Source organism: Rutilus rutilus (assembly GCF_951802725.1).
Source record: "Rutilus rutilus genome assembly, chromosome: 5".
Lineage (NCBI taxonomy): Eukaryota > Metazoa > Chordata > Actinopteri > Cypriniformes > Leuciscidae > Rutilus > Rutilus rutilus.
Genome location: NC_140213.1, coordinates 39,082,576 through 39,109,490, shown reverse-complemented (window position 1 = coordinate 39,109,490; position 26,915 = coordinate 39,082,576). Strand labels below are relative to the sequence as shown.

At 36.8% G+C, this 26,915-nt stretch overlaps 1 protein-coding gene across 1 annotated transcript; it reads right to left on the bottom strand.

Annotated features, from left to right (window-relative positions):
- Window positions 1-15: 15 nt before the first annotated feature.
- lonp2 (lon peptidase 2, peroxisomal) lies at window positions 16-26,005 on the bottom strand. Its single transcript, XM_084409831.1, has 15 exons — window positions 25,585-26,005; window positions 23,192-23,426; window positions 20,088-20,219; window positions 19,850-19,972; window positions 19,599-19,762; window positions 18,281-18,375; window positions 14,797-15,055; window positions 13,016-13,157; window positions 9,985-10,135; window positions 9,660-9,786; window positions 8,423-8,550; window positions 5,662-5,780; window positions 2,852-3,059; window positions 2,068-2,252; window positions 16-1,991 (listed from the first exon to the last, which is right to left on the bottom strand). Exons 1-15 carry the CDS (start codon window positions 25,815-25,817, stop codon window positions 1,770-1,772), a joined length of 2,523 nt encoding a protein of 840 aa, XP_084265957.1. The 5' UTR covers window positions 25,818-26,005; the 3' UTR covers window positions 16-1,769.
- Window positions 26,006-26,915: the final 910 nt, after the last annotated feature.

The window sequence follows — 26,915 nt, the reverse complement described above, 5'->3', positions numbered from 1 at the left end:
AAAACAGACAAATAGTACACTGGTGATTTTTAGTTTTTATTATAAATGTAAAATCACATTTATTAATCTGGGCCGTATTCACAAAACATCTTAAGGCTAAAAGTAGCTCTTAACTTGATTCAGGAGAAACTCTTAAAAATAATGGGTGTGTCAGTCCTAATTTTAGGACTCCTACACTTTTCACAAAGCATTTCAGTGCTAAAAGTAAGGGGTAGTCAAGAGGACTCTTAAATCACTGACCAAATCACAAGCAATTCTAAAATAACTGTTTCCGGCAAAGACGCTGTACATCATTGAGGCAATAGGTGATAGCCTTGGGTGCTGAGCCTTTTCTTCATAAATGCAATAAATATTTTGATTTGTAGATTTTAATCTGCAATGACATAACATATAGGTTCATTTATGTACAGGCAAAATGCAGTGTATGATAGAGAGAATAAAACATTGCGGTCAAGTTCAAAATAACATCCTATCGTCGGCTCCGATAGCCTCGTGGGCCGAGTGACCCGAGTTCGGGCTCCTGGATCTCTCCCGATCCTGTGCCCCCTTCGCTTTGTCTACTCACTGTCCTATCATAAAAAGGCAAAAAGCCAAAAATAAAATAACGTCTGATTACATGTGGCAGTTTCACAAGTTCACACTTACAAATGATCGGGTAAAATAAGCGTATTTGGCGTGCTGTCAGAGGGGATTGAGGGCTCCGAACCCAGAGTACACCCCCATATATATATATACACACATGCCCCTCTCGAGCTGATTGGATAGAGATAGACCATTTGAACGCGCTCCCCCAGAACATTTTCTATAAAACATTTGCCGCTTATTCCGCAATCTTTCGAGATGCAGACATGTAAGAGGCTGACAATTAGCTGAACATATACTTGTTTAATTAGTGACACTTTGCCTACATTTTAAAATCTATATTTGAATATGGCAATATTTCTGTGATTAAATCACTGACAGAGACCCCCTCCCCTATCAGCCAATCACTGTGGGCATAGTTAGTAAGCGTGTTGACATCATCCATAGCAATGAGGTCAGCGCCACCCTTTCTCCAGCTGGAGAAGCTTAAGATTTCTCTCTGTTTCGTAGCAAAAGTTGGTCTCAATAGGTTTTTTTAGAGGACACTCTTACCTAAGAACTTCTCTTACTACTATTTAGGAGAACTCTTAGTGGTAAAATGTTTTGTGAATACAGTATAATACAATATAAATGGTCAGACTATTTTACCTTTATGCTATTAAATGATCATCACTGCAATAGCGACTGTAAATTCATTCACAAAGGAAGAATGATGGTTTGAAGGTGCAACCAATTCTAGAAACATTTCCTGTACAGACACAATGAGTTTTCAGGCAATTATTTGATGCTAACCTAAATTTCAAAGATCAAATTTATTCCTTTAAATTGTACTCGCCATACAAAGTTAAAATATTCCAGCCTTCATATTTAAGAACTTTGATATTCATCAGTCTAATTCATTTTATGAGGATCACTAAATATGTTGGTTAAATCACAACTTTCAAAAAAAATTATAAAGCTGGATTAGTGTAATTATCTACAGTATAGGCAGCTCAAAGTTGTCAGATCAACTTTTGTTGTGAGTTCTACAGGAACAAAATTATACTCAGTCCTCTATTATATAATTAGAGGTTATTAAATCAGTGAATTAGAGTACAAGCACCTGAAGCTGATAAGTGCACAAAGATGACAAACTAAGTGCTGAGTGTTCAACTTCCTCTATGTCTTCATATCTAGCAACTACAGTCTCAGAGTTTACTAACAACTTGTGGATGACTGACAGCTGAGGGAAAGCCGCCATCAAAGGCCGCATTCAGGACTTCATCCAGAGTGCTGGCGAAAACGAAATCCAGATCAGCTCGCACATGGGCTGGGATCTCCTCTAAATCTTTCTCGTTGCGCTTGGGGATGATAACGCGTTTTAGATTGGCCCGGTGAGCTGCCAAGACTTTATCCTTTATACCTCCTACCTGTGGAGAGACAAGATATATCATGTCAGTTCAGACATTCAACATCTCTGATGATGAACGGTTTAAGGTTCCTCACCGGCAGAACCAGTCCTCTCAGAGTGATCTCTCCGGTCATGGCCACATCAGAGCGCACCAGACGCCCACTCAACAGTGAGGCCAGGCACGTTACTATGGTAACACCAGCGGAGGGTCCGTCCTTAGTGACGGCCCCTGCCGGGAAGTGCAAGTGGATATCGGTACTCTCCAGAGGATCAGCGCTGCCTACAACATCATCAAACACAAAACATTGTGATAAATCAGTCTCGCTCAGTCAACTATGAACATAAAATGTGGTTGAACTAAAAGCTGAGTCAAGCACAACTTATGTCTATAAATGACTGCTGTAAGTACAGTACCATACAAATGTTTGAGGTCAGTAATCTCTTATTTTGAAAGAAGTCAATCATTTTATTCAGCAAGGATGGATTCAATTGATTAAAAGTGGCAGTAGTGCAATGTTATAAAAGACTGTTATTTTAAATAAATGCAATTGATATTCTTTTAAAAAGTCCTGACATTGTTTTGTACAGTTTCCACAAAAATATTAAGCAGCACAACTGTTTTCAACATTGATAAGAAATGTTTCTTGAGCAGCAAATCAGCATAATATAATGATTTCTGAAGGATCGTCATGATGCTGAAATTTCAGCTTTACCATCACAGGGATATATTACATTTGAAAATATATTCAAATAGAAAACAGTCGTTTTAAAATGTAATAATATTTCACAATATGAAATACTGTTTTTACCAAATAAATGCAACCCAAACTTTTGAACGGTAGTATGCATGTGTATGGATAGTCAATGTCTATTACTTACCACTGGAGAGGAAGTAAGTCTTGGCATTGCTGCGGAGCCAGCTGATAGCTAGATGGGCAGATTCCTTCATGACATCCCCCAGCTGTCCCGTCAGAGTCAACTGACCTTCTCCTTCCATACGACTGGCCTCCACAAACATGATCTCTCCACCCATAGGAGTCCAGGCCAGCCCGATCGCCACACCTGGTAGGGTCAGTCGCTCTGAGACCTACAAACACATACAGCTCTTTGTCAACTTCACATGCTTATCTTAACATGGCAAAAAAAAGAAAAAAAAGAAAAAGAAAAAAGAAAACAGTTATTTTAAATTATATGATCTTAATTTATTTATTATAAATAATATATATATATACACAGTACTGTGCAAAAGTCGTAGGCATGTTAATATCCCCCACCCCCCCGTCCCCCCCCCCCCCCCAAAAAATGGTTTTAAGTCAGTTATTTATATATTTTGCTGTAGTGTGTCAGTAGGAAATATCAGTTTACATTTCCAAACATCCTTTTTGCCATTAATTGTAATAATCCAGAGAGATTTGTGTATGCAAAAGGAGTCTGACAACAGCCGGTATGATCTGATCTCACCATCATCGAGTCCGTCTGTGATTACATGAAGAAACAGAACAAACTGAGACTGACTAAATCCAGAAGAACTGCGGGAACGTCTCCGAGATGCTTGAAGAAACCTTCCTGCAAAGCTCCCTGAAAAACTATGCGCAAGTGTACCTGGACAAAAGCCGTTTTAAACGCAAAGGGTCGTTACACCATATATTGATTTGAATTAGTTAATAGAAGTTAAATCATAAGTAAATTCAATTTGTGATTTAATTTTTGAAAGCATTCTCACTTTACAGCATTTTAACACAAGTGCCAGAACTTTTCACAGTACTGTAGCTTTGCAGGAAGGTTTCTTCATGCATCTCGGAGACGTTCCCGCAGTTCTTCTGGATTTAGTTTGTCTCAGTTTGTTCTGTTTCTTCATGTAATCACAGACGGACTCGATGATGGTGAGATCAGATCATCCCGGCTGTTGTCAGACTCCTTGTGCATACACAAATCTCACTGGATTATTACAATTAATGGCAAAAAGAATGTTTGGAAATGTAAACTGATATTTCCTACTGACACACTACTCAGATAAATGCTGTTCTTTTGAACTTTCTATTCATTGAAGAATCCTGAATTAAAAATGTAAATAACTGTTTTCAACATTGATAATAATGAGAAATTCATTATTTACACTTTACTATACATTCACATAGAAAACAGCTGTTTTAAATTGTCATAATATTTCACAATATTACTGTTTTTTGTTTTGTTTGTTTTTTGCTGTTTTTTCTTAAATAAATGCAGCCTTGGTGAGCAGAAGAGACTTCTTTTAAAAACATTAAAAATCTTAACGATTCAAAAGTTTTGACTGTTAGTTTATATATATATATATATATATATATATATATATATATATATACATTCATTTAGCAGACGCTTTTATCCAAAGTGACTTAGAAATGAGAACAATAGAAGCAGTTAAACTAACAATAGGACAACAATATGCAAGTGCTATGACCCTTCCCAATTTAATCTAACGCAGTACATGTTTATATATATATATATATAAAACGATAGATAGATAGATATAGAATAGAAGAGAAAGTGTTAGTATTAAAGATGTGTCTTCAGCCGTTTGTTGAAAATGGCTACAGACTCAGAAGCTCTGGTTGAGTTAGGCAGATCATTCCACCAGCAGGGAACAGTCAAGGTAAAGGTCCGAGAAAGAGATTTTGTGCCTCTTTGAGATGGCACCACAAGACACACATATATATATATATATATATATAAAATAAACATTTAAACAAATGATATTTGTCTGAAAATGATATGCAGCTTCTTCAGAGCTGCGCTAAATGAACATTTTATTGTATAGTGTTACACATCTTACAAATTCCATAGGGCTGATGTAAACTTATGACCATATCTTTAAATGCAGAAATGAACAGCCAAGCTCTTCTGATTTTTATTTCCAGCTCATTTAGATTGAGAATTTGCCCCATTAAAAAAAGAAGTCCACAGACAGATGACCTGCTTTTATACATGTCCTTTCAAAAAAGTGAACTTTTGCCTGTTTGTATCCTTGGTAAACTAACTGTAGAAAGCTGAATGCTAACACAAGGGTTTGAAGGAGATGATGTGTGTGATAGTTCAGTAGAACTGAAACAGGCTGCTCTCTGACCGCCTCTGGTCTTCCCCTGTCCCGTCCCCATAGGCATGGCAGGAATGCAGCCTCCATTACTAAGAGGAGAGAGCACTTCTCTGAGAAACACAACAGCACACACAGGGCAGAGGCGCGAACAGTCCGACAGCTTGGTGGACAAATGAAGAATAATAAAACATTTCCTTCAGAGACACAAAAAGAGGTGCATCCCAATTTGCGTAATAATGCACTATTCTGTGCCAGTTTGTAGTATAAATAGTGTTCACACTGAAAATCCCAAAAAGAAAAAGTGCACTTTAAGACTGACAAAATAACCGTATAAAGTTCATACACTACACCAGGGGTGTCCAAACTCAGTCCTGGAGGGCCACTGTCCTGCAGAGTTTAGCTCCAACCCCAATTAAACACACCTGAACCAGATAATCAAGGTCTGATTATCTGGTTCAGGTGTGTTTAATTGGGGTTGGAGCTAAACTCTGCAGGACAGTGGCCCTCCAGGACTGAGTTTGGACACCCCTGCACTACACAGTTGAGTACATAGTGTATAGTGCCTCATTTGGGACACAACTAAGAAGCTTTCTGCCATTTATTTAATACTAACCTCCATTTCAAAGAGTGGCGGTCCAAGAATATCCTTAAGCGCAATGTGGTCAATAACGATTGGCATCTCTGGAGGTGCCGCTATCCCAGAATCCTCCACCTTGTTCTCTGTATTCTGGTCTAAAAGATATAGACAGAGAGAAAAGGTGGGAAACTGGTGAAAACTTTGGTGGAATTCTAGGTTTTTCTTCAATTTAAACCTTTAAAAATGGTGTCAATGTAAAAGAGGTTTGACATTTCATGAACTAAAAGTAAACTCCATTTAAGCAGAGATAAAAGCATATTTAGAAAAGTGAATTGCAAGAGGGGGAAAAAAAGTAATAAGGAAAGCAGCTTTAGGGTGTATTTACTTACAAGAGTATGTTTATGTGTCACAGCGAGTGTTGTGTATTAGCCCTTGGCAAGACATACAATTATGTACATGCCCCTTGCTGCCCACAAGTCATGTGACTAGACTGTTAATGACATGCAAAGGAGGAGAATCATGTTCTGAAGAACAAAGAAGGAAATTGCATATGCTATTCTGAGGAAAGATATAATTAAATTGTCTTTTAAGATTTTATTGTGCATGATTGATCAGTGCACATTATTCTAGGAAAAAAAGTTTGCTTTCATAAAAATTCTAAATGAACTTTCTCCACCTTATTTTCTACTAGCATAAACCAAGACAGTCCAGGACAAATAATATTAACCAATAATATCATAGCTCACTTTTCATGATCCAATTAAATTCCGAAGGATAAAATTAAGTCCTGCCCAGCATTATTTTGCACTACATCTTTTCACTCAGAAATGCTTCATTTTACAGAATTTATCATTTTTATAATTTATAATTTATATTTTATTATTGCAGGTGACTGGTCTTAATGTAAATGATTAGTCCCTGCATATTCTTTTCTATAATTTAATTAATTTTTTTTAGTGCTTTTACAAAAATGTTTAAAAAAAATTATGCTGCATTTTTATATCAATTATATGGAGCAGGATGCTTCATGAGGACGTGCATGTTGGTCACATGACCAGCAAAATTTGACTTGCTTTATTTATTAGTAACTGAAAACTTTTGCCTGATGCTGCATCCACATAGTGTTTCACAAACAAAAAGTACACCTTTAAAAAGACTTTCTGCTACCTGACGAACTGATTCTTTCATTTCCCTGTAACTTAGGAGGTTAATGCAAACCATAAGAGGGCCGAAATGTTCTGAGAGAGTGGATATAACAGCAGGAAGCACATGCGACAGCTGTCATGATGTAAAGACCAGGAATAACACCTGCTACAGCGAGCAGCAGACAGAGTCTGAGAAACTGAATACAAAATAAAGCAAAGCAAAAAAGAACCCCTGACCCTCATCTCTCTAAATCTCATCTCACACATGGGCCATGCAGGAGAGGATTGAGAAACAGAGTTGGGGTAAATCAGAATCTAAACAGAGCGTTAACTGGCTGGGCTATTACTTCTGTTACAGAGGAGCAGCTGCAGCGGGACGGTGAAAGGGGGGGGTTCTAAGGCCGTCTGTTAGCACGCTTTACCCTCCTCCACCCCTCTGGGGGCCCGTGCTTAGAGAGATTGATGACCAATATGTGCATGTGTGTGCTGAGGTTCTCATAATGTGCGAGACTAGTTTAACTGACTGTACGTTAGATATTTTCTCAGCATGGGTTTCCTACACGTGCTCTTTAGCCTGAACACACATCTAGAGGTAGTGTGCACTTGATTCTGTCTGTGTGGCACAGCAAGGGTAAGTACGTGTTATGGATTGTGCCGAAGTCAGCCGTCTGTATGTGGCAGAATGCTAAACCATTCCTGAGATGCTGCTGTTGGGGAGCGAAGCACGATACACTTCTTGAATTAAATACATCCTTACTAAGTGTCTTACCAGCTGCGAGACTAGTGGTCCATCATTATATGGATTTTTAAGTACAATACAGATGCCAATAATATATCTAAATAGCAGGGTGGAGCCGACACAAGGGGAACTACTACAACCGTTAAATGGCCAAGCGAGATCAAAAAGGCTAAATCTTGCCAGATTCTTTGACTCATTTAAATTTTGTAATTGAACGTTTTTGAATAGTGTTTCATAGTAAGTGTTTTATAGTTAGGTAATGCAACATGTTTCCAGTAGGGATGTGATGATGATTACATTTTCCCATCGGTAATGCCGCCTATCAAATAGGTGCTTTGAAAACAAATCTTCCACCATCAGTCAGCTCGCATCACTCTCATCATGTGATAAATGAAATCTTACTCCTGCTGCTGATCTGTGCACTGCTTTGAGCAGGCGTGTTCAGTTTTTAATTAATCGTAGTGTCTGTTCTCTAACTGAACTAAATTATTATTATTACTATAAAAAAATCGAAACGATAGTGGGGGGCTGTGCAAGTGATGTCATCGGTGTGCGAATGTCATGAACACCGTGTAACACCAACTATCACAGCAAGCCTAGTTTCCAGCAACATGTACATTTTCCTGTTCTCAAAGAAAGCAAAATACTGCACAAAGTGTCATCCTAGCCAATCAGAACATACTTACCATGTAATGTGTAGCTATTTTAATCCAATCAGATTTCACTGTTGGTGGAGATAGCCATCGGGATGCATCAAAGACAAGAACACACTGTGGTTCCAGTTTTATCTTTTCCCAAAGGCTACTACCATCAATCCAGAGTCTACGACTGAAGCAGAGCCTGGGGGAGCTGTTGTAATTCCAGCCATAAACTACAATGATGTGTGAGATGAAAAAAAAAATCCCACTTTTACCTGCAAGCTGCTCCGTGGGGGACTCTGCTCTAGAGACCCTATGACCTTCAGCGACCTTCACAGCCACCGCTCGACAGATGGCCCCGATCTTCCTCTCCAAAGAGCGCACGCCTGCCTCCCGTGTGTACCTACAAACACATTCACACACAAATCTTTCTGTCATTTACTGCTGGCGCTGCTGGGCCGGGGCCATGTATTGATTGCTTTTTAGCAGATAATCATCCCCAAATTAGCAACCTCTGAGGTAATTAATTAGTTTGCTGTGCAAATATCTCTAATTGACGATCCCTGGTGGACTACAGACTTTTAGAAGAGAAGTTTGGCAGCCTGTCTTAAGATATGGTTTTGAAGGAGAGAGTGAGACAGAAGAGGATCTAGTTTACAGGAGGAGACCCGGCTGTGACCTAAACTGCCCCACTGTTCCTGTTTCACCTGATAATCTCTCTTAGCAGTGAGGCGCTACATTCTCTGAAATGTTATGCTCCCTTCTAGCCTTAATGTACACATTCAAATATATCGCACATGCATTCAAATTTAATCAATTTAATTCCACTCGAAATGCTGTTCAGTTTGCTATCTATTTTTGTTATTTGTTTATATTTTCATTTACTTGAAGTGCTGTCAAATCGATTAATCGTGATTAATCGCATCTAACATAAAAGTTTGTTTACATAATATATGTGTGTGTATATATATATATATATATATATATATTATACTGTATATATGTCTCTGTGTATATACTGTACATATACAGACACGCACACACACCGACATATATAAATTTAAAATATATATACACTTATATTATGTAAACAAACTTTTATGTTAGATGTTGTTAATCGATTTGACAGCACTATACATTTTATGTATGAATTAATTTATTATATATATATATATATATATTTTTTTTTTATTTATTTTTTTTTTACGTAACAGTTTAATTGGTGATTAAAAAAGAAACTCATTCTGTTGATCATGTTGATCATATATCACCATTCAATACATTCACCATTCAGAGTCAATGCATATGGCATGTTAACTTACAAATACCAGAATACTAGTGTATGGATGGAGAGAGGGATTCATTTGTTAGTGTGTGTGATTAGTTCTTAATTGACAATGACTGCTCCTGTCTGAACAATTTAATCTTGTCCTTCTGTCCTCCACGTGGGTTAAAAGTGCCGTTATCAGCCTGAACCTCTTTAGAATACAAAACTTGTGTGTGTGTGCATACTTGCTGATGATCTCCTGTGTGGTGTCCTGTGGGATCTGGAGCTGTTGAGGGGTCAGCCCATGCTGCTCCAGCTGATGAGGGATCAGGTGCCGATGGGCGATTTCTACCTTCTCCTCCTGGATGTACCCTAATGAGACACAAATGCTGATATTCAGAACACAAATTACAATTAACTAATCAAGTATTCAACTGCAAAACCATCTGCTCAGTTGTAGGATAGACTTAATTGAGTCCATGTTAAAATAGTCAGGAATTAATCACTAAAAATGTCACATCATCAACGCCACGTCCTGCTGTGTTTTTTTGTCCGCTATTGAACTCTGACCTGGCACCTGGAGGACCTCCATTCTGTCCAGCAAGGCAGGGGGGATGGTGGCCGTGGTGTTTGCGGTGGCAATGAAGAGGACCTGCGAGAGGTCAAATGGCACGTTGAGGTAATGGTCGGTGAAGCTGTGGTTCTGCTCCGGGTCCAGAACCTGAAAATGACCACAGTTCATTTGCACAAATTTAGGTATTAACACAAAAGTTAGATTTACAAGTTAAAGCGTGCACATTAAATAGATCTCATGATGAACTGTTGATAATTCAATCATGATTCTCATGATTGTGACTGCTCTAGCCTGAAGAGGTAACCATAGCAACAGCCTCCTCAAACCACTTCTGTTAGAATCAGCACTGGATGGTACATCGACAAAACAAACACGGTCATTATTAATTATTTTATTAGGGATTCACATATCATCATACAGTTCCAAACAAAGTTTCCCTTCCACTCTGTTATTAAAATGCTAAACATTAACCAATTAATTAAAAGCATATTTTAATGTTTTTTACAACACCATTACTAATCTTTAATTACATGTTGTCAGATCAACATTTAGTCAGTAAACTGACTGACGCCTCATGCATCTGAAGTATACTTTATCATGGTATAAGTGTTCACCAAAGCATTTCTTCACAAGCCGGCTTTTTTCAATAGTTTGCTATGGGAGCCAGCAGAGTGTCTATTCCACGCTAAATATTGCGCTTGGCTTGGTTTTCTAGCCACCGAGAGTTTTTTTTTTTTTTTTTTTTTACTTTTTCTGTGCTCCATTTACCTGGGAAGAGGGATGTCGGAGCTGGGAATGACATCACACCCAAGTTCACCGCATTCCAGGACACAGGGCGGAAAACTAAGATGGACGCATCCAGACAAACCTTTGCTATGCTTGTTCTTTCGGATTACAAATACATAAAAAAGCGGCATTGTGCACAGATAATGCCAAAGTATCATGTCCACAATTAGAGTTTGGATAGTACTGTGTGCATCACTGAGTTTATTGAGACATAGACAAACAGAAGTGCTAATAAATATTACAATGGTTTCACTATGGTTGATGCACTGAGTAGCCATATTGGAGTCAGTTGCCCCTAGTTTTCCAGTCGCAAGGATTGATAGGACTTGAGAGGACATTCCAGTTAAAAGTTCCTGCTGGGAACTAGGAATTTCCCACTTCCCACCATTTGTCTGTAAGATTGCCGTCCAATCACAGAGATGGTGGGACGGGAAATATATCATTCCGCCAACCATCACATTCTCAATGTACAACGACTGAACAACAATGAGAAAAAAGTTAATACTGCTGGTTTTGAGTATCCATGTCTATACCATATGATATCTCCAGGCTATCACAATATTATGAAAAACATTTCAAAAGAGTGCCTGGAATTTTCAGCTGGCCAAAAAATGCTTTGGTGGACACACGGCCTGATTATACCCAGTTTATTTTGAATCAGACATATCTGAAAAATGACTCACTGTTCAGTGAAGGAGTCAGTAACTGGTTTGATCGAATCACTGACTAAGTGAGTCTGTTTGAAACTGCTAGCTCACACCCATTTTTAACAGGAATCAGCGCAATCAGGGATTTAGTTTGAAAGTAGATTTCGCAGCGGGTTCAAGTTGGTCACGAGGATTCATCACGTTAACCAACAGAACGCTGCTTGGTTTGAAAGTACCTTCTGTGTGAGCTGTGCTTCATACATCACTAAAGTATTGATAACAGATCTTTTTGCCCACAAAATTGCACTAATGTGACAGCACCTTAAATCTACACACATTTAATTAAATTACACAACCACAATGGTATTTGACAAAAAAAAAAGAAAAAGGAAATCGTAAGTCTGATTGTTCAAGACCCATTCACACCAAGGACGATAACTATAATCATAACCATAAAGATATAGTTTTAAAAATAAGAAAAGAAAAGCAGAGTCCACACCTCAACTATTACTATAATGGCACAGTCGAACGATATCATTGGAATCACTTTCAGAGGGATTTTTATCCAGCTGATGAATGAGCCTTTGTGTGAACGGGCCTTTAGTCAAGTAATAACACCTCTCCGAGATGCACCATGAGATGAGTTATGTGCCGAATTTTAATACTCAGGGTTAAGAGTTTAAAACAAGATCGTTATAGCTATAAACAATCGCCTTTAAAGTATTTATTTGGAAATGCTGCCCTAAATAAAGCGTGTATACTCTCAGCCTGTGACAAACTAAATCACAGAGCTTTCTGCAGAGCTTGCTGTCAGGTCACGTCTGCCCTGTGATGAACTTTCCTATCTCCAGATCCTATCTGAAGCTCAATGAAAGGGCTCACATGCTTTACAGTAGGAGATGAACGTCACTCCCTGGATGCTTTTTGAGTGGCGATCTTCTGATTACATGATGCAGACTTCTGATCTCTGGTGAAACGTAAGATACATTTCTCTCCCTCTGAATTATTGTAGAAGTATGTCATGCCAAGAGATAAGGTCACATACACAGATGTTCAGAGCATGCATGGACAATATTTGGATATTTATCTCAGTGGAAACAAACTGGCTCATGTGCAATCAAGTGTATGCAAATGGTGATGTGATCTTGTGTACAGAAAGTACAACAAACTACAACCTATGATATGCAAGCACTAACCTTGCATGCAAAATGATCTTGTAGACCACACATGTAGTTTAAAAACACATTTTTACAAAACTTTTTCTTTCAGTATCCTGGCATATGATGTCATGCAGTGAGTCTGGGTAATACCATACTGGAACAGAGCGACCTGCCCTGTCAGAAAAATCTATCTGTTTTACACTATTCCATCTCTAGGTTTCAATTTGAAATCATATCACAGTACATCTATCCATCCACTTATATAAGGCCAATATTGCCCTTGAGTGCCTTTTAAAACTTTCATCCAGGCAAACTTTACTTTTATAGTTCCCTTTGTTTTGACTTTTTATTTTTATTAAGATTTTCTTGTAGTGTGAGACTGTGGTCAAGGCAAGTAGCAGTACTGTCTGTAACCTACATGTAATTTCTCTCACCTCCAGCAGGGCGGCAGCAGGATCTCCCTGCAGGCTCTTCCCAAGTTTGTCCACCTCGTCCAATAAAAAGACAGGATTGTTTACCCCAACAGTCTTCAGTCCATTTATAATGCGGCCAGGCATGCTACCTACGTATGTGCGTCTGAGGACGGAGACACATGGAAATAAAGTTGAATTGAGAAAAAAAGTAGTGAGAGGGAGAGGTAAAACATAGAGTGAAACATGATAAGGGAAGTAAAAAAGATCTGTAGGTGTGCAAAAAAAAAGAAAAAAAAAAAGATCACAATCTTGCAACTGTTTTGACGCAGTTCTATTCAGGTCTCTGTACTATTGGTTGTCAGTAGGTGTTCCTGCTCCTGGAATATAATTGGTGGGCTGCGTAGCTGATCAAAAATGACATTTAAAATTAAAACAAATGAAATGAATAACGTCTTGACAATGTTGCTGGATGGTGCTTGAGTGCATCTGATGGGGTCGAAAACAGTAAACTGTAGCATTTCGTCCTACTGAACTACCAAATAGGCAGGATACGAAAACAGACAGGATGGAGTTGTGCCCTAATTACAGTCATTAGTGGGTGTAAGACTGTCATTAAACTTTAAACACTCTACTGTAGTAAACTAATGCAGACTCTTTTAAAGAAATGTGTTGTGAAGAGACAAATGCAGAGTTTATGGGGAAAGGTCTTGTAAGAGGACACATTTTCCGTAGGAGAGTGTGAAGTTTGACATTGACCAATCAGAAAACACAGAAGCTCGTCCTGGCCTGCAGGGTGTCATGATGTTATCACCTTCTAGTTTCTATAGTGACGAGATCAAAGGGAACATCAAAAGAAATCACAATGCAGGTCAAGGTTTAAAGTTCCTCTCGTCACTGAAGGATCACTACATCACGTCTCTTTGGTTGGTTCATCATCGCCTGACACCTCAACCTGACACATCTATATCACTGCATGCTTCACATGTTGGTTATGACTCACCATTTGATTGCAAAACAAAGCTTGACTGGCTTGAGGTTTAAACGTCTGAAGGATCTTGGATTAGTAACGTAACACCCGGGTTAATCACAGTAACATGAGGGTTGGGTCACAGGGTTTTAGCAATGCAGTGGAAATATAGCCTTTTTTTGTTTATATAGTATACAAGTTTAAGGTCATAATGTTTTGTTTTTTTTAAGAAATTAATACTTTTATTTAGCAAGGATGCATTAAACTGTGACAAAGTGACAGTGAAGACTTTTACATAAATACTGTTCTTTTGAACATCCATTCATCAAAGAATCCTGTAAAAATGTATCACCGTTTACACAAAAATATTAAGCAACAACTATTTTATGAGCACCAAATCAGCATATTAGAATGATTTCTGAAGGATCATGTGACACAAGACTAGTAATGATGCTGGAAATTCAGCTTTGCCATTACAGGATTACAGTTGTTTTAAAAAATGTAATAATTTTTTTCGCAATATTACAATTTTTTTTATCAAATAAATGCCGCCTTGTTGAGCTTAACATAATTCTTTTCAAAAACATTTTTTTTTTAATCTTACAGACCTCAAACTTTTGCAAGGCAGTATGTATTTTTCGTGCAGTCAGACTTTTGACTACCAGCATGAAGTCTGGTCCACACAGCTCATTCTGGCCAAGAACAGCAGACAAAAGGACTTGACCTGCTACAGTTTCTTCCTCAAAGCAGTCTGACACTGAGACTATATGTATCATGTACCATGCTTGTTTGAAGATCAGACTTTGAGTCTCCTACCATTATGATGACCTCTTACCTGTGGCCACGGATGTCAGACTGATCACAGACTCCCCCCAAGGCGATGCGGTGGAACTCTCGACCCAGTGTGCGAGCGATGGAACGCCCAACGCTGGTCTTTCCCACACCGGGGGGTCCTACAAAACACAGTATGGGCCCCTTAAGGGTACTCTTGAGCTGCCGCACAGCCAGATACTCCAGCACCCTCCTCTTCAGCTTCTCCATGGCATAGTGATCATTATCCAAGAGCACCCGCGCTGCACGGATGTCCAGGCAATCTAAGTAGATAACAATGAAACATGTTATAGAGGTAAAATAATGAGTATAATAAGATTTTTAATTTTTTTTTTAAAGAAATTAATACTTTTATTCAGAAAGGATGCAATGCATTAATCAAAAGTGACACTAAAGACAATTATAATGTTAATAATGCTTTTCTTTTGGACTTTTTATCAAAAACAAATGTATCACGGTTTCAACGAAAATATTAAAGGGTTAGTTCACCCAAAAATGAAAATTCTGTCAGTAATTACTCACCCTCATGTTGTTCTAACACGGTAAGACTTTCGTTCATCTTCGGAACACAAATTAAGATATTTTTGATTAAATCTGAGAGCTGTCTCACTCCTCCATAGACTTCTATGTTATTGAAACTTGCCAGCCCAGAAAAGTTAGTAAAGACAATGTTTAAAATAGTCCAAGTGACTACACTGGCTCAACCATAAGTTTATCAAGCGACGAGAATACTTCTTGTGCGCAAAAAAAACAAAAATAACGACTTTATTCAACTATTCATTTTCTTCTGTGTGGGCCTCTGACGTGAGTTCACGTAGTGTAACAGCACATAGGCTCACTATTGGCCGACACTGGTCATGTGTGATGCGTGTGACGTACAAAAAGTATTCAAGTATAAAAGTATTCTCGTCGCTTGATAAACTTATGGTTGAGCCACTGTAGTCACTTGGACTAGTTTAAACATTGTCTTTACTAACTTTTCTGGGCCAGCAAGTTTCAATAACATAGAAGCCTATGGAGGAGTGAGACAGCTCTCAGATTTAATCAAAAATATCTTAATTTGTGTTCCGAAGATGAACGAAAGTCTTACCGTGTTAGAACAACATGACGGTGAGTAATTACTGACAGAATTTTCATTTTTGGGTGAACTAACCCTTTAAGCAGCACAACTGTTTTCAGCATTTATAATAATATGAAATGTTTCTTGAGCAACTAGTCAGCAAATTATAATGATTTCTGAAGGATTATGTGACACTGAAGACTCAGAATTTAGCTTTGCCATCAAAGGATTCAATTATATTAAAATATATTAAAATAGAAAAGTTATTTTAAATTGTAATAATATTTTACAATATTACTGTTTTTTTGATCAAATAAATGCAGCCTTGGTCAACATAAAAGACATTTTTTCCAAAACATCTTGCAGACCCTAAACAGTTATTGTAGCCCTTGATTGCACGCATGATGTAAAAATTGGGAAAGGAATGTGAGTATTTTATCAAAGACATATGCATCTCCACTACCTCATGTAATAAGATACAGACATATGTGCAGCTGTCTCATAAAGTAAACTTAAACTGGGCACAGAATTTTCTTTATGGTTCTCACAAATCATGAATCGTCTAATTCTGCATTTACAGGAGAACATTCCTGTAAGGGCAGACCTCTCTATTCCCAGCTTTCAGACGCTGATCTAAACCACTAAATCAGTTTTCTTCTAATGCTGACCCACCCTTGAGTGCTGAGCTCAAAGACTGTGTCTAAAAGACTGTGAAATGCACTTCATGTACATGAGACTTTCCCAGCAGAATTCCAGCCCCAAGGTCTGTAACACATCGAGCAAGGGAAATTCAGAGGTGTGTGTATGAGGGCATTCAATAACATGCGCATGTTTGTTTGAGCCCTTCGTAGATAGTCAGAGATCCTATTTCAAGGAAAGCTATAAGCTTAGGATAGTAGGTAATGCATACACTTTTTTACATGCCTTTAAGTGTGCCAGTAAAATTGGTAAAACAAAAAGAAATAGCTGCAATCATGCACATGAGATAATAATAGAAAACAAAACACAGAAAATGAATGAATAGAAAGGTGTTTAATGCTTCTCAACATATGGTCCAAAACTCTAGCTATGCTTGGCAAGATCATGTACTGTACTGGAGTTCTCAGAGTCCCTCATGTGGCCATGAAGAACATGACAAGAATAACACGTGTAAACAGCTCAAATGCCTCTGCATCACTACAGCAGACAGAGCAATTCACTCACAAAATGTGGTAAAAGTCTCCCTCTGCTGATGGCTAAGCAAACTCTCTGATTGATTTTACATGAAAAGCTTAATTAAAAGTTTCAAAGATGTTATCAAAAATTAATCTCAAGACAACAGAAATCTCAAGACAACAGATTTTGGATTAAATTTTACTTAACAAATTTAATTTACAAATTTAATTAAACTATTACATTTATTTAAATTAATTTTCAAAAAGTTTATTTTAAATTAATTTTCAAAAAGTTAATTATACATTTAATGTATATATACGCTACAGTTCAAAAATTGGGGTCAGTTTTTTTTTTTTTTATGAATATACTTTTATTCACAAATGACATTAAATTAATTACAAATTAAGAGTTGTAATATTCATAATGTTACAAAATATTTCTATTTCAAATAACTGCTGTTCTTTTGAACGTTCTATTGATCAAAGCATCCTGGAAGAAATGCATCACCTTTTAAAAAATATTAAGCAGCCCAACTGTTTTCAATATTGATAATAATAATAATAAATGTTTCTTAAACACCAAAATCAGCATATTAGAATGATTTCTGAAAGATCATGTAACACTGACTGAAGACTGGAGTAATCAAAAAAATCTAAATATGGTTTTTATGAGCATGAGAGATTTATTTCAAAAACATTAAAAAAATCTTACAGACCCCAAACTTTTGAACTGTAGTGTACAAAACACTGGTAAAACATTAGCATAGGTCATTTAGAAATATACAATATATCTACAATTAAAAATTGTCAAACAAATAGTTACTAAATCTTATTTTAAACATTTATGTATGGATGGGGTAATTAACATACAGAAATACTACAATACATAATGCTATACTTTGACTTAATTTAATAATATAATACTACATACTTAAATTATATTTAGTATTATATAAAATATACTACTATAATAATTTGAGGTTTAGTTGCAATCTGTTCTGTCTCTGCGGTTAGAATCCTGTGTAAATAGCAACGCTCTGTTTTTCATGGCAACGGTGTGTTATACTTAGCAGCGGTCTGTTATCAAGAAATAACAGACCGCATTCTACATTAGAATTCAACCAAGCCATGTAATAATAGCTTATAATAGTTAGTTTATGATAGTTGTAATAATTAATCATTAGTGTTTGGAAACTTCACTCCAAAAACAAAAATGCATGTATACAAAAATACAAATACATTTTATTTCATTTTATTTTAGAAAGCTTTCTTACCTGTTGTGCTCTTGCTCCAGGGCAGCTCTACCATCATCTCCAGATAGTTCCGGGTGAGGGCATACTCTGGCATGGACTGTGGCATCTTTTTTAATCTGTGGCAAAAAAAAAAAAAAAAAAATACAGAGATATATATATATATATATATATATACACACACACAGTACTGTGCAAAAGTCTTAGGCATGTTATTTTAGGCATGTATATACTTAGCAGGTATTTATAACTTTTGCTGTAGTGTGTCAGTAGGAAATATCAGTTTACATTTCCAAAACATTCTTTTTGCCATTAATTGTAATAATCCAGTGAGATTTCTGTATGCACAAGGAGTCTGACAACAGCCGGTATGATCTGATCTCACCATCATCGAGTCCGTCTGTGATTACATGAAGAAACAGAACAAACTGAGACAGACTAAATCCAGAAGAACTGCGGGAACGTCTCCGAGATGCTTGAAGAAACCTTCCTGCAAAGCTACAGTACTGTGAAAAGTTCTGGCACTTGAGTTAAAATGCTGTAAAGTGAGAATGCTTTCAAAAATTAAATCACAAATTGAATTTACTTATGATTTAACTTCTATTAACTAATTCAAATCAATATATGGTGTAACGACCCTTTGCGTTTAAAACGGCTTTTGTCCAGGTACACTTGCGCATAGTTTTTCAGGGAGCTTTGCAGGAAGGTTTCTTCAAGCATCTCGGAGACGTTCCCGCAGTTCTTCTGGATTTAGTCAGTCTCAGTTTGTTCTGTTTCTTCATGTAATCACAGACGGACTCGATGATGGTGAGATCAGATCATACCGGCTGTTGTCAGATTCCTTTTGCATACACAAATCTCACTGGATTATTACAATTAATGGCATAAAGGATGTTTGGAAATGTAAACCGATATTTCCTACTGACACACTACAGCAAAATATATAAATAACTGACTTTTGCACAGTACTGTATATATATACATATATATATATATATATATATATATATATATATATATATATATATATATATATATACATACATACATACATATATATATACATATATATATATATATATATATATATATATATATATATATATATATATATATATATATATATATACACATACATACATGTTGGGTAGATGAGGAAGAAATCCAGATAGGATGCAGCTCAGGAGGGGGAGTCATGAATGTGCTATTCATTAAAATAATGATTAAACTAAAGATAATGACTTCATTTTAATCGGTCTAAAAACAACTGCAAAAAGTCCCTTGCTGCCTAGTGCGCAGGCAGCTGTGAAATGTGGTTTTGTCTGAAATTACCAGTACATACCGCCTGAGCTCCTTGAGACACACGCGCAGAGCTGCTTCTGGCATAGCTGCTGCCTTCACCTTCTTCTCCAGCAAAACATTGTCATCACCATCTTCATCTTCCACCTCCTCATCCAGCGAGAACTGACGACCTGGGAACACACCACCTTTACGGATGGCCAGCACCTAGGAAAAAGGAGAAGAACTCTGTGATAGAGCAGGAAGTTGTGGAGGGAGCTGACTGTGCAAAAAGAGAAACAAATGTTGGCCTACTCTTTTGTCATCATCAGGTCTGAGTTTGCGTGTCTTTTGCAGTAACTTGAGCCCCTCAATTTGTCTGGTGAGCAGAGGAAGGGCCTTCTTAAACCGTTCCTCCAAGTCTACTGCATCCAGCACCTGACATTCAGAAAACATTTTTAGAAAGGTTTAAACATGGTGCATGATCACATTAGGACTCGGTAAGTCGTACTGACTCTAGAACCGTGCACAATAACCCTTATTACTGTCGCACCTGCAGTTTCTCTTTGTTGGAAGTGCGGATCATGGAGGCCAGGACATCTGGTAAGGTTTCTCTAGGCAGACTGTCCAACAGACGCCGGAGTTTAGCCACCACAGGCACAGACATGTCCAACATCCCAACCAGCTGGACAAAGAGAGGCCAGAGAACACAGTCAATACACTGAATGAAAAGCTTACATGCAATGAATCATTCTGTATCATTTGGCAAGGAATGAAGCCTTTATATTCATTCAGTTTAAATGATGACTCATTGTATAGATGACTGGTGCCAAATGAGAAAAACACTTACAATTCCATTCATCTTTTCTTCAGTCATGAAAAAAGGATGTCTTAGATTTTTTTTAAACATATCTTCAGCATCTATATATAGAGATGATCTTATGGAAAGTACCCCATGCCAATCTCTAGGTATGGTGAAGGCTATGTGATGATGTGGGGCTATTTTAATTCCAAAGGCCAAGGGAACTTTATCAGGATGCATAGTATCCTAAAATTTTTTTTTTTTTTAATACTTAAAAATAAAAATCTGCCTGCCTCTATGGGAATTTAACATAGGGGTGTCCAAACTTATGCACCCTGTATTTTAAGGAAGAACATTTATTTATTTACGATACATTATTCATTCACAAAGAAAATTGGTGTCCTTAAAGGTTGGATTTTTCCTAATTTTTTAAATTAAGGCATTAAAGGGATAGTTCACCCAAAAATGAAAATTCTGTCAGTAATTACTCACCCTCATGTTGTTCCAACCGCGTAAGACCTTCGTTCATCTTCGGAACACAAATTAAGATATTTTTGACGAAATCTGAGCCTTGTCTCACTCCTCCATAGGCTGCTAGGTGGCCCAAACTTGCTGGCCCAAAAAAGTTATTAAAGAGATCGTTAATATAGTCCAAGTGGCTACAGTGGCTCAATCTTAAGTATATCAAGCGACGAGAATACTTTTTGTGTGCAAAAACAAACAAAAATAACGACTTTATTCTACTATTCATTTCCTTCTCTCTGGGCCTCGTAGTGTTTTTGCGCTGCGCGTCTGTGTTGCACGTCATCACGCATCACACACATGACCAGCGTCGGCCAATAGTGAGCCTACGTGGTGACGTGTAACACAGACGCGCTGCGCAAAAACACTACTCGAACCAACTAGAGGCCCAGAGAGAAGGAAATGAATAGTAGAATAAAGTCGTTATTTTTGTTTGTTTTTGCGCACAAAAAGTATTCTCGTCGCTTGATATACTTAAGATTGAGCCACTGTAGCCACTTGGACTATATTAACGATCTCTTTAATAACTTTTTTGGGCCAGCAAGTTTGGGCCATTTTTGGGTGAACTATCCCTTTAATGCCTTAATTTAAAAAATTAGGAAAAATCCAACCTTTAAGGACACCAATTTTCTTTGTGAATGAATAATGTATCGTAAATAAATAAATGTTCTTCCTTAAAATACAGGGTGCATAAGTTTGGACACCCCTATGTTAAATTCCCATAGAGGCAGGCAGATTTTTATTTTTAAGTATTTAAAAAAAAAAAAATTTTAGGATACTATGCATCCTGATAAAGTTCCCTTGGCCTTTGGAATTAAAATAGCCCCACATCATCACATAGCCTTCACCATACCTAGAGATTGGCATGGGGTACTTTCCATAAGATCATCTCTCAATGCAAATCAAACTAGCTATTAGGCTAACTGAAATAAACCATGCCAATCTCCAGGTATGGTGAAGGCTATGTGATGATGTGGGGCTATTTTAATTCCAAGGGCCAAGGGAACTTTATCAGGATGCATAGTATCCTGGATCCATGAAGTAACTGGCCTTTAAAAATAAAAATCTGCCTGACTCTATGGGAATTTAACATAGGGGTGTCCAAACTTATGCACCCTGTATTTTAAGGAAGAACATTTATTTATTTACGGTGCATTATTCATTCACAAAGAAAATTGGTGTCCTTAAAGGTTGGATTTTTCCTAATTTTTTAAATTAAGGCATTAAGGTCAGTTTCCAAAAGATGATTTTTTATTCCTCTTTTTAGTCAACTTTAGTATGGGTGTCTAAACTTATGCATAGCACTGTATATATATATATATATATATATATATATATATATATATATATATATATATATATATATATATATATATATATATATATATATACTACCATTCAAAAATTTGGTGTCAGTAAGATTTTTTTTAAAGGAAATTAATACATTTATTCAGAATAGACGCATTTAATTATGGAAGCTTGTTTCCGCCACAGAATTTTTTATTTTTTTTAAAGATAATTGCAACTTTTTATCTCACAATTCTGACTTTTTTTCTCACCACTGTGAGAGATTCAGAATTGCAAGATATGAACTCACAACTGTGAATTTATATTGCAATGCTGACTTATTTTCTCAGAACTATGAGATATAAACTCGCAATTGCGTGTTATAAAGTCCAATTCTGAGGAAATAAAATATACTTTTTTCTCAGAATTGCGAGTTTATATTTATAACACATATTTGCGACTTTATATCACGCAATTCTAAGAAAAAAAAGTAAGAATTGAGAGACGTAAACTTGCAACTGCGAGAAAAATTGTGAGATAAAAGTCACAGTTTCCTTTTTTATTTTTTATTCCATGGTGGAAACAAGCTTCCATATTAAATTGATCAAAAGTGACAGTAAAGACATTTATGTTACAAAAGATTTCTATTTCAAAAACATTTTTAAAGTATGGTTTTTACAAAAAGAATTATCAAAGTTTTTTGACTGGTTGTAACAAGAAAAGTTTCTTGAGCACCATATTAGAATGACTTCTGAAGGATCATGTGACACTGAAGACTGGAGTAATGATGCTGAAAATTCAGCTTTGCCATCACAGGAATAAATAAAAATTTTAAAAACATTAAACAGTTACTTTGATCTGTAATAATATTTCACAATATTACATTTTGGTCAAATAAATGCAGCCTTGGTGAGCAGAGACTTCTTTCAAAAACTTTTACAAAATCGTACTTAATCTTATATTATACACAGGTGTATCAAGTGAATAATATCTGTGAAGTAATTTTTATAGACTGTTAACAGAATCACAGCACAAACACTGCTGACCTGTACAGCGGCCTGATAGAACCTCTGTGCCAGCTCTCCCAGCTCTCCATCAGCCGGATCTCCCTCTGTGTACTGCTCCAGTTTGTCTAGCTGTTCCACCTCTGCCATGGGGAAAGGTCTCTCTCTCAGCAGCTGGGTCACACGGAAGCGACACAAGCCCGTAATGAGCAGTGTGTAGTGCGGTTTTGGCCAGTTGCTGCCTACGACCTGTACTGCCAGTCCTGCTGTGCCAATACTGAGACAGAAGACAGAAGCACAGATTAAAAAACAGAAGTTATGAAGAAAGATTAAACTAATCTAAACAGATTAGACAGATTAAACTAAGCATTGAGGCCTGAGTTTTGCTTTCTGTCAAATCTAATTTGTGATATTGTAGGTTTCAAATGGGTTTCTTGAACATGACAATGAGTTCACTATACTCAAATGGCCTCCACAGGCACCAGATTTTAATCCAATAGAGCAGCCTCGGGATGTGGTGGAACGAGAGATTTGCGTCATGGATCTACAGCAACTGTGTGATGCTCATGTCAATATGGACTAAAATGGACTCTGAGGAATGTTTCCAGAACCTTGTTGAATCTGTGCCATGAAGAAGTAAGGCAGTTCTGAAGGCAAAAGGGGGACCAACCCGATACTAGAAGGTGTACCTAATAAAGTACACCTATCTAGGAATACATACAGTACTGTGTAAAAGTCTTAGGTCAACATTGTTTTAGCAATGGTATAATGACCATATATAATTATTTCACAGTCTCTTTATTGGAATATAACCAGAAAATACAGGTTATTTGTATGCAGTATTAAAAAAATGATAGGCTAAAGTTGCAAGTATTTCTCTTAAACCTAAATGGAAAAGGACTGGAAGAACAAGAAAAGTTTCAAAATCTGATGAGAAGGTCCAGAATGAGGAGGTCACACTAAATATTGATTTTTGCTTAAAGAAGCCATTTTGTTACTTTTTGTGTACATATTTCCTGTATTTTCTGTTTGTATCTTAATAAAAAGATGTCATTAAAACATTGCTAAAACAACAAAGCTGGTGGTGGCCTTTTGCACAGCACTATATACAGTGCAATGCATAAGTGAATACACCCATGCTAAAGTTGACTAAAAAGAGGAATAAAAAATCATATTTTGGAAATTGAACTTAATGCCTTAATTTAAAACATTAGGAAAAATCCAACCTTTAAGGACACCAATTTTCTTTGTGAATGAATAATGTATCGTAAATAAATAAATGTTCTTCCTTAAAATACATGGTGCATAAGTGAGTACACCCCTATGTTAAATTCCCATAGAGGCAGGCAGATTTTTATTTTTAAGTATTTTTTTTTTTTTTTTTTAGGATACTATGCATCCTGATAAAGTTCCCTTGGCCTTTGGAATTAAAATAGCCCCACATCATCACATAGCCTTCACCATACCTAGAGATTGGCATGGTTTTATTTCAGTTAGCCTAAAAGCTAGTTTGATTTGCATTGAGAGATGATCTTATGGAAAGTACCCCATGCCAATCTCTAGGTATGGTGAAGGCTATGTGATGATGTGGGGCTATTTTAATTCCAAAGGCCAAGGGAACTTTATCAGGATGCATAGTATCCTAAATTTTTTTTTTTTTTAAATACTTAAAAATAAAAATCTGCCTGCCTCTATGGGAATTTAACATAGGGGTGTACTCACTTATGCACCATGTATTTTAAGGAAGAACATTTATTTATTTACGATACATTATTCATTCACAAAGAAAATTGGTGTCTTTAAAGGTTGGATTTTTCCTAATTTTTTTAATTAAGGCATTAAGTTCAATTTCCAAAATATGATTTTTTTATTCCTCTTTTTAGTCAACTTTAGCATGGGTGTATTCACTTATGCATTGCACTGTATATATATTATGACTTTCAACATTTTATTACATTTACATGAGTTCCAGGCTTGTGTTCCTTTCTTATATGTATATGTTTTACATTAAGCCCTGTCTGGAGAGCCATTGATCGCTGACAGAGCAGAGACTCGCAAGGTTAAAGTCCATCTGCTGCTCAAACGATTTTTCTAGAAAACAAACACGGCATTAGCATGTAAAAAAACATAACGAACAGGCATGTAGGTTAATGTTTGAACATTATTCAACTAAAAACACCCAAAGGTAAAGTTCAGTGAATACAAAATAGTGTCTCAATGTCCGTCATCATCACCAGTACAAACATTTCTATGGTAACCACAAAGGTTTCGGGTAAATATCAAAGTTACACATTATAAAATAAAGTTTATAATACAATAAAAGTAACTTATTGTATTATAAAAGCATAATAAATGACTATAGTTTCGAAACTCAATGACAGTTGCATCACACTGGATCTGCAGCGGGTTTGACAGTCTTGACAGCGCAGACACACCTGTGCAAGGACGGGAGCTCATCGCTGTCGTGCTCGGGGTCTCTAGTGTTAGGAATAATCCCTATGATGGTGCTTTTCAGCGAGGTCCCCTTCAGCAGTCTGCTCTTCACTAACTGCATGTTTCTCGCCGTGTCGACGCTGATTCTCATGGTCGAGCCGGGTAACAGCACTCCATCATGAGTACACAGCAGAGGCAGCCGGCTGGGGATTTGAATACCACTGTTGGACGACATTGTGCAAAAGCTGGATAGACGTTTAAAGTTTAAAACTTGTATTCGCAGTGAACTACGGGTGTAAGGAACGCCTTCATCGTTTGACAGACTGGGACAAATGAAAACAGGAAGTTGGAACTACGGCAGGTAAACTAGAACAATCTTTGGAGTGCAAACGGAAACGCCTACTTTTTGTGAAACCCCGCGGAACGCGGCCAAATGTACACTGTGTACTCTCTCTTCGTAGTGTGTTTACTTTGGGGACGAGTTTGGAAAATCAGAAGAAAAAAAAATTGGGAACATTTGAAGCAGGGCTAAAATTCACGCGGCAGAGGTAGAATCTTTATAGATGGCCCAATGACCAACGGGTCCTTAGGGGGCCTCAGCAAACTTCCAAGGTGGCTGCTAAAATGACTGAAAATGACTGAAAATATACTAAAATAATCGAAGCTAAATGCCCAAAAGGCTATATGTTTACAATATGTAAACATATTTCTTAATTTAATTTGTCTCCTCAACTGTTTTTATTTATTTATTAAAGAACATAATTTGGGAAAAATTTCTATGTATTCTCTATGTTATTCTATTCTATTCTATTCTATTGACTAGTTTTTGTTCTACTTTTTAGAGGAAACAGACAAGAGCAAAAAGGTTGAGAACCATTGCCATAGAGGACATTAAAGGCCCAGCGCTTCACAGGGCTCAGAACTAGAGCAATTTTATTATTATTTATAAATTATTATAGTATTCATTAATATTTTCATTAGCTTTTATTTTTATATTTTCAGTTTTCATTTTAATTTGAGTTTGTATTAGCAATTTTCTTATGTGCTTATATATATATATATTTTAAATATTTCTGTTTAGCTTTATTTTATTCCTGATTAGTTCAACTTATTTTATTTCAGTTAGTTGCTAAGACAATATTTCTAGTTTATTATTATTTAAAAAATGCAAAAGGGTAAACATTTTCTTTTAGGGTTAGTCTACAGTGTTTATAATTAGCTATATAAAATAATTTAGGGTAACCAGGGGTGTCGGACTGGGGTTAGAAAGGGGACTGAGTACCCAGCGCCCTCATGTGAGGAGGGCCCAGAAAGATGCTAGAATTAATAGCTG